At 34.6% G+C, this 14116-nt stretch overlaps 1 protein-coding gene across 1 annotated transcript in view; it reads right to left on the bottom strand.

Moving 5' to 3' along the window:
• Positions 1–14116, bottom strand: part of GPR155 (G protein-coupled receptor 155) — a 40892-nt gene that overhangs the window by 15024 nt on the left and 11752 nt on the right. The window contains exons 3-10 of the mRNA XM_045558939.1: positions 13515–13914; positions 11540–11705; positions 10108–10263; positions 8375–8458; positions 7619–7736; positions 3621–3705; positions 3435–3525; positions 2210–2420 (exon numbers count right to left, since the gene is read on the bottom strand). Of these exons, the coding sequence (XP_045414895.1) occupies positions 2210–2420; positions 3435–3525; positions 3621–3705; positions 7619–7736; positions 8375–8458; positions 10108–10263; positions 11540–11705; positions 13515–13914 (1311 nt within the window). The remainder of the gene's footprint in view (positions 1–2209; positions 2421–3434; positions 3526–3620; positions 3706–7618; positions 7737–8374; positions 8459–10107; positions 10264–11539; positions 11706–13514; positions 13915–14116) is intronic.

Here is a 14116-nt window from a genome sequence, read left to right as displayed (position 1 = left end):
TGTATGATGCAAATATGACATGCTAACCTTTATTAATTGTAAATATCCTACCTTATTCCCTGTACTTAATATTATTCTTCACTCAGTCAACAAACATTCAACAAATATTGAATGCTTACTGTGTGCTAAGGACTGATAACTGGAATACTGTATTCAGATCTGAACATCCTATTTTAAGAGGTACACTGAGAAACTAGGATGTATCCTTGGTGTCTCATGCATCTCAAACTTAGAAGGCTCAAAGTAGAGCTTGTTGCCTTCCACTAAAAATCTGTTCTCCCTGAATTCCCCTTCTTAGGTAATAGCCCCACAACTAAACATTCATTTAAACTAGATTCCTGCATGTTATCCTCAGTTCCTCCCTTAGTCCTCACCCAGCTTCCTACCAATTACCAAACCTGGTCAATACAACTTCTCCTGAGTACAGCCCCACCTGTTCATCCCACCGCTACTGCCCTAATACACCCTGGGTCAGGCCCAACCTATTGTAAAAACTCCTAATATAACTCTACTCCCAGGACAAAACCCTCACATTTTAGCATGGCATAGAATTCCCTTTGTATTTGCTTACTTTCCCAGCTTTCTCTTGACCTCTTCCCCAGATATACCCTGAGCTCAAGCCTTACTGAACCTCTTACAATTCCCTGAACAGAAAAAATGGCCTCTCATACTTCATTATCTCTGCGTAAGTTGTAGGACATTATGCATTGCCTTATTCTATGCATGGGCAAATAAATAAAAGAAAAATGAATAAAATGTCTGAGTGATACATAAAACTATAAAAAGTGGTTACCTCTAGAGAGAAGGACTGAGAGTAAGGGAAGGGAAGACTTTAGCTTTTCTTTTTATAGTCTTTTAGAATAGTATTTGAATTCCTTACTGTAAGGATGTCTTCTTTTTATAATAAAGTGTTATAAAGCTAACACATTATACTTACTGTGTGCTGGGTTTACATATGTTACATCATTTTATCTATTTGTATTTCTATGAGGTAGGTATTGTCACCAGATATGGAAACTGAGGCACAGGGAACTTGCCCAAAATCAAATAGTAGCAAATCATGGACTTAGGAGTTGAACCCAGGTAGTCTGGCTCCAGATCCATGTTTTGAACCACTGTGTTACATACTTCTAGTTTGGGATGGAGGAGGGAAGTGAGGGAGGAAGAAAGGCAATATGAGATAGAAAGATCTGTGGGGTTTTATTCCTTCTAAGGTAAAGATATTAAAATGTTTTTTAATCTTCTATCTCGTTTCACTTTCTTCTTATCCTTTATTTATTGATATTTACAACAAATAGTCCTGTGATTAGTCATCCCTCTACTCCACAGACTCACTAAACAAAATAGGTACCATCATTTATGCTTCCCAGATTTTCATATATCTATGAAATCTCCACATGCATATGAATCCAAAATACATATTCTATTGCCAAGTTCCCTTCAGGAATTGAAGCAAACCCCATACAATTGTTAATACTCATTGACAAAGTTACTAGTAGGTAGGGTCATATTTTCACGTATGCCAAAGATTGGCAAACATTTTCTACAAAGGGTCAGATAATATTTTAGGTTTTGCAGGCTGCTCAGTCTCTGTTGCAATGACTCTGCCATTACAGCATGAAAGCAGCCACAGATAATACATAAATAAGCATGGCTATGTTCCAATAAAATTATGGTCATGAAATTTAAATTTCATATAGTTTTTAAGAATTACAAAATATTTGTGTTCTTTTTTCTTCAACCTTTTAAAAATGTAAAAACCATTCTTAACTGGTGAGCCATACAAAACAGGTGGTGAGCCAGATTTGGCCTATGGACTATAGCTTGCCAATACTTGATTTATATCATTAACCTGGCCTCAATTAGGCCCCCTTTAGTTCGTTTTATTGTTTACGCTTGCCTGATACAATGTTGTGGAGTTAACAATTGTATATGCTTATAGTTTCCTAGGAAGGGCCTTCTCTCAGTTGTTACTTTTTTCTAAACTCTCAGCTCTGAGGAAGTTTTAGGATCTAACCAAAGATCATCCTCACAAAAAGACTTATAAACAAAAATCTAATGAACGAATTTGCAAGCTATATAACTATGATTCAAGTTCTTCATTTGACAGATTGCTATGATATTCAAAATACTGCATGGAAGTGCCCTTAAACAAAACATTTAGGATATATGCTATAAAGGCATGTAACAGTTTCTTTAAGGATCTTACTTGTTTCTGGGATAGAGCTTGTAAAAAGTTCTGGCTCATTTACTGGTGTTGGACTGTCTTCAAAAGCAGTGTTTCCAGGCTCCACTGTTTTGTGGGTCTGAGACTGGTCGAAACCTTCATAGCTTCCTGCTTGGGTGGTGCGGTTCATGCACATGAGTGATATCCCGGCTATCAGAATGCTGCAGAACAGGGTTACTGCTGTGGTGATCATCTGTTGTGAGAAAAAGACATTAGGCCACTTTTCACAGCCCCATCTTGAAAATCTTAGTAGAGTAGGTTAAGGGCACTTTTTTGATGGAAAAGACATCTCCACAGCTTCAAATCCTCTAGAACAGTGGTTCTTTAAAAAGGGTAAGCATATGTAAAGAATGTAAGTTACTTGTAGAGAAATTAGGGTTTGCACGTAGTCATATAAGTTTTCTAGATGCTTCTTTCATTGTACAGCAATTGGTTACCAACACAGCCATTAGTTTCCTTTACAAGTAATCTAAATGATTTCTTACAGACCTTTACTTCTAAAGTTTTGCTCACTTTAATATGTAGTTCAAGAGTATTTCAGTCAACTAGAGACTTTTTTATGGCAATGATACTAGACATAAATAATTATAGTTAATATTTGTCAAGCACTAACTAGATGCCAGCACTAGCCTCAGTCTTTTAGGTGTATAATCATATTTATTCTCACAAAAACTCCATAAAATTCAAAATTGCAAAACAGAAAAAAAAATGGTAAGGAATCAAAATTATTTGGAGAAGTTTTTTTAAACATACACATCTTTGGGCCCCAGCCCTAAAGAATTCAGTAGGTCCTACAAGCTTTCCTGCTCCATAGCTTTTCAAGCATATTTTTCCCCAGACACTTTTTGTTCTGAAATTTATATTTATCATAGGATTAAGAGTCAAGAATTTGACCTTTATTATTACTGCTAACTTATTAAATGGCTTTAAATTAATCACTCTTATCCAGTAGTGAAAACATAATTCATAAGTGCATTTAAGAACACTCTTCAGTTTCAAGCATTTAGAAATCTTCAGCTAAAAATGGATTTAGACATGCAAAATGTTCATCACATTTTGAGGTGTGACAAAGTGATCTAGGATCACCAGCATGATATGCAATAAGTTGGAATAGGTTTTCAAAGTTAATTTTAATGTATAGAAAGGCACATTAACAAGCTAAAAAGAAACAGTCTCAAGAACAGAATTGCCAATAAACTCTTCTGACCTGCTCCTTTCCATAAAAGAAGGCTGAGTCAATGCTATCTCCATTGTGTTTTCCAGTTATCAAAAGAACACCAACAAGGAGAGCAGGGATTCTGTAATAACAAGGGTTATTGAGAGAGAAAAAGAGAGAATGAATAGTAACTGTGTATACAGAAACAGGTAAGCAAACAGACCACTACCAACTTACCCCCAGCCAGATATTATGATGATTCCAACAGGAATTTGTACCCTCTCTCGCTTTTTCAAAAGAAACAAAGAAATTGCTAGGAGGCCTAAGAACAAGAAATAAAGATTGAAAGAGAGATAATTACTCAATAGTAATCAGACCTCATGGAACTTTCCTTTTTTTTTTTTTTTAGACCAAATTTATTTCAGTAGTAGTCTTTTAACGACATGGCTTGCTGCTCAGAAAAATTCTTTTCCACAGTGTCAGGTTTTTTATTTTTAATCTTTTAATTTTTAATTTTAGGTAGTCCTAGATACGGCCAGTGGCATAAGGGTTATATTATTGTTAGTATCCCATATTTTGGGACACATCTGGTGTGTTTATTCATGCTTGTAGACTTCTCTTATAAACATTTTGCTTTCTGTGTTCCCTTGAGATATTAACAGCTAGCTAAGTCATTTTGACTCATGTGCTTAGGAAAAGAAGGGAAAACGGTGTCTGGAATTTTATTTTCTTTTTTTTGGAACTTTATTTCCTCTTTTTTTAAACCAAATTTATTGCAGTAGTAATCTATATTTTTTGCCCTAGAATTTACTCCTTTTAAATAAATGCTGTCCCCAATATTTTGAAGCGGGTTTTCTCAATTCAAAATCATTCATGTTTTCCCTCCTGTATTATTTCTTTTACTCAAATCTTCTTGTTTTACCTGCAAGTACTTTTTCCCAAAAGCCCTAATCATTTTATTGTTTTGACTTATGTGTTTGGAATCTAAGTCTAATTGAAAAAATTTTTAACTATATACAGAACAGTTGTCAAAATAAAAACAACCCCATTGTGCTGATGCTACACAGTATAGGCAATTGTTTACATGAGTAATGGTTTTAGAAAATACCCTAGTGTAATGATGGAGCTTAATACAAATACATTATGAACTTAACACAAACACAAATGTTTTCAAGTTCTTCAACTTTCCTTATACTTTTTATTATTTATATGAGTAACATCTTATTTAATAAATTCTACATAGCTATAGAATCTTAGAACTTGAAGGTTGGAAGGTACCTCTGTTTTAGAACCCCTTCACTTTATATATAAGGGTTTGCCCAAGTCACACAGCCAGCAGAGGGCAGAGCAAGACTAGAAATCCAGCCTTCTGGCACAAGTTGTATAACTCCATCAGTGTTTCTCAAACTCGGATCTGTGGACCCTTGGGGTTCCTAAGACATATTCTTCAGGATCTGGAAGTTTCTATGAGAAATTTTAAGTCTTTTTTGTTTACTTTCTATGATAGTCATTGTGTCCACCTTTTAACCAAAGTCTCGGGATTTCAGACCTTACGTTGATTCTATATTAACTTTGAGTCAAGTGAAGGTCAAATTCATAACATACAGTCCAAATGAAAATTCTGTGAAATAAAAGCAGTGAGATAACCAGGCCATAACCCTGTATATTTCCATGTATGTGGGGTGAAGGCAAGCCAAACTCAAAAAAGCCATAGCAAAGAAGTAAATTCCATTTTACATTTCAAGCAGTGATTTACATTAGCAAAACAAGATCCTTTGTCATGTTAAATAATGTTGCTAATTAGAATTATTGGGTTTGTAGTTTTGTTTGAGTAGAATCTGAATTTGCTTTGGTTTTACAGTTATATATTAGCTGTATATAAAGAATTCATACCTAGATTTAATATTGTACAGATTGAGTAACACTGTACTAGAATTACTTAAAAAAAAAAAAAATTGAGGCCCTTGAGAATTGCTCCTCCCTCAATACATTTGTATACTCTACAGTTTCAGGTATTCAAAGTACAAGGGAAATAAGTAACCAATCACAAAAGTGTGCCATACATGTTACAGTAGCAAGGGCAGTCTTTAAAATTCTAGCTCATCATTCCTGCCTTGTGAAAAGAAGCATATACCAAAAGACAGACTCTATCCCTGGATGTCTCACTGAGAAGGCTGTGGGAGCTCCTGCCTGAATCAGTTTAACCCTTTGGGCCTATTTCCCACTTTGCAAAACAAAGGATTAAAACTAGACCAGTGTTTCCTAAAGTCTAGGGGCCATAGGTGGCACAAAGGTGAAAATTTTTGGACTAGTTGTGCATTTATTTTAATGTGCATTTAAAAAAACTAATTAGCACATGAAACCCGGGATTTCATTGATAAAAGGCTCCATTGATTAAGGAGAAAAAAATGAGTCAAATTTAAAGAAAAAAAAACAAGTGGTATGCAGATATGGCAAAAATTGTGAGGATGGTATGTAAATGAGTGAAATTAAAAATGGCTGAACAAGATGATTTAAAATGACACTTTTAGGTCTAAAATTCTGTTGTATCCTAATAATCTGAAGGTTGAAGAGCACCTTTACGAGGGTTAGAGAATTCAGAACAACCTCTTTAAGTAGATTTTGGCACAGATGCTTGAAGAGGGTTTTAGAGAGGCATGGGCTTTTTGATATGTTGATCTATTTGCTGCTATCTTACTCTTATTATAAAGTTAACCTGAATAAACCTAGTTATTAGAGATCAAGTTGGTCCATTTATATTTGAACCAACTTGATTCAGTTGGTCCATTTATATTTGGACCAACTTGATCCAATCAATATGAAATCTTTAGGCTTTTTTAACTTAACATTTCATGAAAACTCTCATGCTATGCAAGGTGTATTTGCCTTTAAGAAGCACAAACCATCTTCTGTTTGCACTGAATTTTTCATTCCATAATTCCTTACCACATTGTTGCTTCACTTCAAAAGGCTGTTGACTTAGATGGGACTTGCTTTTGATCCTGAGGGCATGAAATTAAAGGTCTGTCCTTTGTAGCCACTTCCTGACACTTGCCTCCTAACATTCTACAATTTCCTTTTATGTGCCATTTTACAGGTTTAAATTTATGGTATGAATGCAAAACAGCCAGACAGAATTTTTCACAAACATACCAGAATGTATGCATCCAAATAAATATTATACTTCAAAATAGCAATGTGCTAAAACATTTTATTTTTTTTTTTTTTTTATTTTTTTTTTTTTTTTGAGACAGAGTGTCACTTTGTTGCCCGGGCTAGAGTGAGTGCCGTGGCATCAGCCTAGCTCACAGCAACCTCAGACTCCTGGGCTTAAGCGATCCTACTGCCTCAGCCTCCCTAGTAGCTGGGACTACAGGCATGAGCCACCATGCCCGGCTAATTTTTTTGTATATATATTTTTTAGTTGGCCAGATAATTTCTTTCTATTTTTAGTAGAGACGGGGTCTCACTCTTGCTCAGGCTGGTCTCGAACTCCTGACCTCGAGCGATCCACCCGCCTCGGCCTCCCAGAGCTAGGATTACAGGCGTGAGCCACCGCGCCCGGCCTAAAACATTTTAAATATCCTTATTGGAGCCAGTTGAAATGAGGAAGTCTTTCTTACTGGGTTCTCTTCTATTTCCATACCCTGTCATTCTCCTAGTTTTCTTGTTCTCACATTACCTCTTTTCCTCCTATTTAATAACTAATACAGTTCCATTTGTTGAGTGCCTGCCATGTACCAGATATAAATACTCATATTTCATTTCATCCTCAAAATAACCCTATAAGGTACTGTAACCCAGTTTTACAGATGAGGAAACTGAGGTTTTGAAAGTTAAGTAATTTGCAGAGCTAGAATTTTTCTGTTCAGTAGGACTCTAATAGTGAGCTCTGGGACATACTTCAGGCCTCTCTGCTCATTCCCTCATTTCTCCACCTGCCTCCAGTGCCTGCCCTCTTCTTGTCTCCAAAGGGGAGTGCTGACAGTGGCCTAGAGCCAAAGACTCTGAGCAAAAGAACCATGTGACTCCACAAGGCCCTGAGCCCAGGCAGAAACAGAGTACATCAGGAAAAGAGCCCAGCTTTGCAGACTGCCTCTGTTGGTGGGCATAACTGCCTGAGTGAATGCCACGATCTTGTACTACAGATTTCAAATAGATGACTAGAAGCTGAGGGTTTCTGGGGTTGGAGGAGAAGGGAACAGACCTCAGTTTCCATTCACAATCCAACTTACCTGTCCACAGGTAGGTGCTATAGAGGGAGCTGTATAATAGAACAAACACCAAAATTTGTCCAACAAAATTTTTTTCTTTAACAAAATTCCACATCATCATTCCAGCACAGACAATAGACTAGAAAGAAAATTATTAAAAGACTTTGTAAATAGCTAAGAAAACCATATAATTCAATATTATCACAGAAAATAACTATTAATTAATAGCCAGTTATACTCATGTTTTATTCACAGCAAATATAATTACTTATTTTAAATTATTGCTAATTATCAACAATTACATCCTAGTTATACTAAAACTTCAAGCTTTATGATAAAAAAGCCTTTTATTCAGAGTCTTTAACCATGTACATATTCAATCAAAACAGATAATGACTACATTCTAAATAGCAACCTAATCCCTGTATTTACTAATAGTAAATTTAGCATAGAAAATGCTAAACTTCTTTGCATTATAATTTGAGACATGCAAAGTTAAACTAGAAAAAGATTGCCAGAAAGTTCAATTTTTAATGATTCATTTATTTCTATTAAAAATGCAAAGTTATCAAATGCCATCATTAGCCTCAACATTAGATAGTTCAAGACCTATTGCAATATTTAATATATTATGCATAAATGTACTCAAATTGTAATTGACTGCATTTGGTAATACTCATGACTTTATAACAGGAAAAACTTAGGAAAGTAATTTTCTCCTATAGTATAATAATCCATGAGAAGAGCATAGTTCTAAATATCTGTGGTTTTACTAACCTGAGCAATGAGTAGATTAGTTGTAAGCATATGAGGAAGCTGTTTATATTTCTTACTCAAAAGAAGAATAGCCAGAGACCAGATCTTGAAGACAAAAGGTTCAAAAGTTATTCATGTTTCTTAATCAGTATTATTGCTTATTAAATAACACATTGATTAGCCTCTTTAAAGAATCCTCTGGGTCTTGATTCACAAAAAATTCCAATATTTTATTTACTTTAACCTGTCTGGTTCCAAAGAGGTAAATTACTATATCCGAAATAAAATAAAAATCATGGAGAGATCCCATAGCAAATTAACTGTCCAAAAATTACAGGATCTTTAAGAACTAATGCCTTGGCCAGGGCCATGTTCTAACTACGCCTGCATTCAGCAGCTGGGATAGGTCACAAGGGTCACAGGCAACTAGTCAGGAAAAGAGCTTTAGTGGGAGATACAGTTATAATGCTAAATTCTTCCTTTTTCATTTCCACCATATTGGCTCATGAGATATCTAAATTCCAGGCTGTCTTACTTCAAACAATACACATCACCCACCCTAAGACTAAATGTCTTACGTTCCACGTATTTAAAAGAACTGGGTTACTACTCCACCTACATAGTAGCCAGGTAAGTATCCTAGTTGATTTCCTTCTTTCTGTCCTCATTGCCAATTGAAATTTATATAGTCTCTTTCTCCAAATTGCTCTCTTATCTACCAATGGGCATAGATTTTAAGAATATGTGACAGAGGTGGAATTTCTTAAAAATTACATTAATTACCCATTTATTTGTTTCCAATATACATATTCATCCCTACCCCCTTTCCTTTACCTGTAAACGTCGCTTTTTTTTCCAGTCAGAATACTGTTTGAATTCAATAGGCAACTTGATCTATAAGATACTCTAGCTGTCAAATGCTTCACTATTTAATTTGAGCTAGATATATCCAATTTGAAAAGTAACCTAAAGTTTTGTTAACATTAAAAAGGCGGTTGGCCTTGATTCCAGAGATCCCTTCTGACCCCATGATTCTACAACATTTGTATAGTGATTCATCATCATTTGCAAAATGCTTTTCACATATCTCATTTAATACCTAAAACAACCCGTGGAAATATGTGAAATTATCTTTATTTTATAGCTGAGAAAACGGAAGCTTAGAGCCATATTACTAGTTTGTGATAGGGCTAGGTTTTTTGTTTGTTTTCTGTTTTTTTTTTTTTATCTTGTTTTGTTTTTGAGATAGTCTTGCTTCATTGCCCTGAGTATAGTGCAGTGGTGTCATCATAGCTCACTGCAACCTCAATCTCCTGGGTTCAGGTGATCCTCCTGAGTAGCTGGGACTACATGTATGCCACCATGCTCGGCTAATTTTTTCTATTTTTGGTAGAGAGGGGGGTCTTACTCTTGTTCAGGCTGGTCTCAAACTCCTGAGCTGAAGCGATCCTCTCGCCTTGGCTTCCCTGAGTGCTAGGATTATAGGCCTGAGCCACCTCGCCCAGCCTGGGCTAGTTTTGATAGGAGTCAAATCCACACCTGACTAAATCTTATGCTTTGTCCACTATACAACTGTAATTCCCAATTGGAAAGAAAAAACTCAGTTAATCGGAAGGTTAATACTGTGTTTTATGGGCAGGCTTTAGCTTTCTCTACTTCATAAGAAACCAGATTTTAAAATCCTTTCTATTACCAAGCTATTCTCAAAACTCATTCTGTGGTTTCCATTCATGTTTACAATGAAACGTACTTACCAAAGAGACCAGGCTGATAATACTTATATCAAAACTAACATTCTGGATGGCATATGCCAGTGGCTTAGGGTCCATAGTGGGAAAGGTCAGTAACCAGGCAGAAACGTACATGATGGGAGCAGACACAAATGTGCTTATTACCATCCCTGAGGTTACCTGCAAAAATGAAATCAAATTGAGGAGTCACAATCTCACTTAATTACCTTAAACTTTAAATAACCACAGCACACTAAAGCATTCTAAAATAAAACCAGGAGTTAGTATAGACATCATAAAATCCAACATGTTATCCAATACCGTATTTCCTATTTCTGAGAGTCCTTAAAAGAAAACACAGTTAAGTTTCCTTGGTTCCCCTTCCAATCTATGCTTAATTTATATTTATACATAACAAATAGTAGAAATTCCATTGGTTTTTTTTTTTTTTTTTTTTTTTGAGAGTCTCACTCTGTTGCCCCAGGTAGAGCTCCTGGGCTCAAGCAATCCTCCTGCCTCAGCCTCCTGAGTAGCTGTGACTACAGGTGTGCACCACATCCAGCTAATGTTTTTATTGTTAGTATAGATAGGGTCTTGTTCTTGCTCAGGGTGGTCTCAGACTTCTGACTTCAGGTGATACTCCCACCTCGGCCTCCCAGAGAGCTAGGATTACAAGAGTGAGCCACTGCTCCAGGTCTAGAAATTCCACTGTTGATGATTATCTTCTAGGTTCAAGACAGTAAATCATATCAATGATCTAACTAAACCTGTGAACAGTTTCCTTCCATACTATTTTATAAAACATAGGGCAAAAAATACAATTCAAAAAGAGAAAAATTACCATGCAAACACTTTACAGATTAAATAGAAATGACCTTCATTAAACAATTGAATTCCTTTATATTTCACAATCATTTGCTCTAATGCTGTAGGTAGCATGTACAATACACTTAGACATTGTTAATAATTTGGTGTTAACTGATTTTAGCTATTTCTTGCAGTTGGTTATGTGGTATTTTGCATCTGGTGGTTGAATTATCAATGAATGAAATAGATTTTTTTCCTCAAAATTTTAAAAGTTACCCTTCTGTAAATAACTTTTAGCCTTCAGTATAAGTATAGAAATAAAATAATTGAAATTTCAAAAGACTAATGAGAGCTGGGCATGATGGCTCACATGTAATCCTAGCACTTTGGGAGGCTGAGGCAGGAGGATCACGTAAGAATGAATGAATGAATGAATGAATGGACAGACTAATGAAAAATGTCATGGCTGAATAAAGGCCCCAGATTACATAACTGTTGTTACATGATGTTACACAATGCTCCTTACTTACAATGAGGTAGTTCATAGACATCAAATTCCCATAAAAACAATGTTACATTGTATGTTTTAAAAATTCACTTTCCTACTAAACACACAAATAATCAAACTTAGAAAGTAGTATATACATACAATTTCTACTTCCATGTTGAACTGTGTTGCAAAGATAGCCACTCCTGGTGCTACAGGAAAGACACCATACAAAAATGCATAATTCGATAAACTTGTATGGTTCACAACACTGTCACCCTTGTCCAAGAGTTCCACCATTTCTCTGCATAGGAGTGGCAGCACCAAGCTGAAGAAAGAAGAAATACATTATTTACTTGATATTGAAGTATTCTTATCCCCAAGTTGTAGATTGCTCTGGTGAACTTGGTATTAGGTTATTCTTCTTCTCCTGCCCAGAAGAGGTATCTATTTGCATGCACATATTCTGTGCATACCTACTTTTGAACATTTTGTTGAAAGAATCAAGAATTTAACTTGGAGTCACTTAAAGTGTAAAAATATTCTAGAAATACTTCACACATCAGAGATAAGGAAGAAAACACAGATTTTTGTTGTTCTACAAATAATTTTCTTGCAAAAATTTGGTAAAAATTGCAATTATAGCTGCTTTCTTGCTTCCTCTATTGGTTCACTGAAACGTTAAAACAAAAATGTTGACAATTTGAGTAAAAACTTCTTTCAAGAAAATTACCAAACTCCTTCTAGACAAAAAAAGCTGAACTTTAATTATGATTAGGGGTTTAAATGGTTCAGTTAATGATAACAATGCTGCTCAAAAACACTCCATAAACCTGTAGAAAAATAGGTATCTTACAATTAGTTCTTCATCTTTGTAAATATAAAAAGGGTTAGCAAAGGGAACTGAAACAATGGAACAGAAAATGAGTAAAATCCAAACCTGGGGAAGAGTCAATTATTAAATAAATTCTTCAGGATTCCATAGAAAGAGCATGTCAACAGTAGTTGAACCAATGGGACTCTCCCTTAAAAATAGCAAGACTAAGGCTGGCAACATTATCACAGCAGCAACTCTAGAGATGCTCTGGGATGGAGTAAAGAACTACTCTTGTATTTATTTTTTTAATTAAAAAGTTTATTTTCATAAATTTCAAAAAGTTAAAATTTTAAACTAATTAGAACTTAATTTTAAATTAATTAACAATTATTTAATTAAATATTAGATATTTAATTTGATTCTTATTGGACATTTTATTTTAATTAAATTGATATCTAATAAGAATCAGAAAGTCCCCCAAATTAAATTAGAATATTTAAATTCTACTTATAAGTGGAAGTTGATAATACTATTATTGTTAGAACTATATTTATTACTGTGGCAATACTAATTAATACTTTGTTTCTAAGGAGCATAAAAGCTCCTTACAGCTTTTCCATAAATAACTTTCAGTCTTATATTCATTTTTATTATTTTGAAAAATAAACACTATATTAAACTGGTCTTATGAATTTAACTGTCTATACAAGAGCTGAATTCCATAATTAAGCATGCCTCAAATATTTGAGATAATCTTGCAGTAAAATTATGTCACCTGTACCATGAAGTATAAGCAAGGTGAAGCACTATTAACTAAGGGCTGGTAAAAACTTTTTATTTGACAGGCTGGGACCAGATGGCTGTTAATAATGCTTCATACTCACTCACATATATTTAGAAAGCTCAACCTCAGAATTACAAAATATTTCCCCCAAATTCATGGGAAAAATGTTTATATTAAAAATTATTGTTCTCATCATTACTAAGATGCTTTTGCTTTTAGGATTTTAATGGATTTAGAAAACTCAGAAATCCTGCAAAACTTCTTTAAAAAATATATTATCACATTGGTACCTTAGGAAATATTAAGTTAACTTTACTTAAAAACTGAAGTGAAACCAATCATCTCTGATAGTAAAATGGAAAGAATATCTACACAGTATACGGAAATGACTTTCCACAATACACCAACATCATATTTTCCTTTAAATCACTGCTACTTTATAAGGAGGGCGAAAATAGTCACAGACACATCCCAATGAATTGACTAAAGAAGGCTTTCACAAGGTTCAATTCCCAAGTTAAATAAGTGAAACTTACAGTTTAGCTGTGATGAGAAGAATTAGTACAACAAATGCTGACTTCTTCAGTCTCTTTATTTTCCCTACCATCGTAAGACCAAGATAAAATAGGGCTGATCCAGAAAAAGAATTTCCAAGTCCATCAAGAAAATTTTCTATATATACAGGCACCTTTCGATCAAGAATAAAATTGAAGGCAATACCAATGAAGACCATAAATACTATTGGGTTCTGTAATACACGCAGAAGTCCAAGTCCCACAATTTTTGCTTTGTTTTGAGAAGCATTTTGAGTATCTTTCCACTTCTGGATTTCACAAAAGATAAACCCTATAGGGTTTAACATCATAAGAGATATTGGTGCCACCAAATAAATGTACTGGAGATATTCTGGGTATGTAGTTTGATACAAAGCTTCAACTGCAAAACAAGAATATTGATTTTTAAATTATTACAAAAACACATAAATATATACATAACATTTTCTTCTGTGCTTAATTATAGCAATTGTTAATTAATCTAAATAGCTCCAAATGACCTCATTAGCTTATTTTGGAAAAGTAAATTTTAGTAATAAACCTGAAAAAAAAAACCATAATAAAGATCATCTGGCTTACAAAAT

The sequence above is a fragment of the Lemur catta genome, chromosome 8 (assembly GCF_020740605.2).
Source record: "Lemur catta isolate mLemCat1 chromosome 8, mLemCat1.pri, whole genome shotgun sequence".
Taxonomy (NCBI): domain Eukaryota; kingdom Metazoa; phylum Chordata; class Mammalia; order Primates; family Lemuridae; genus Lemur; species Lemur catta.
This window is presented reverse-complemented; position numbering and strand designations above follow the sequence as displayed.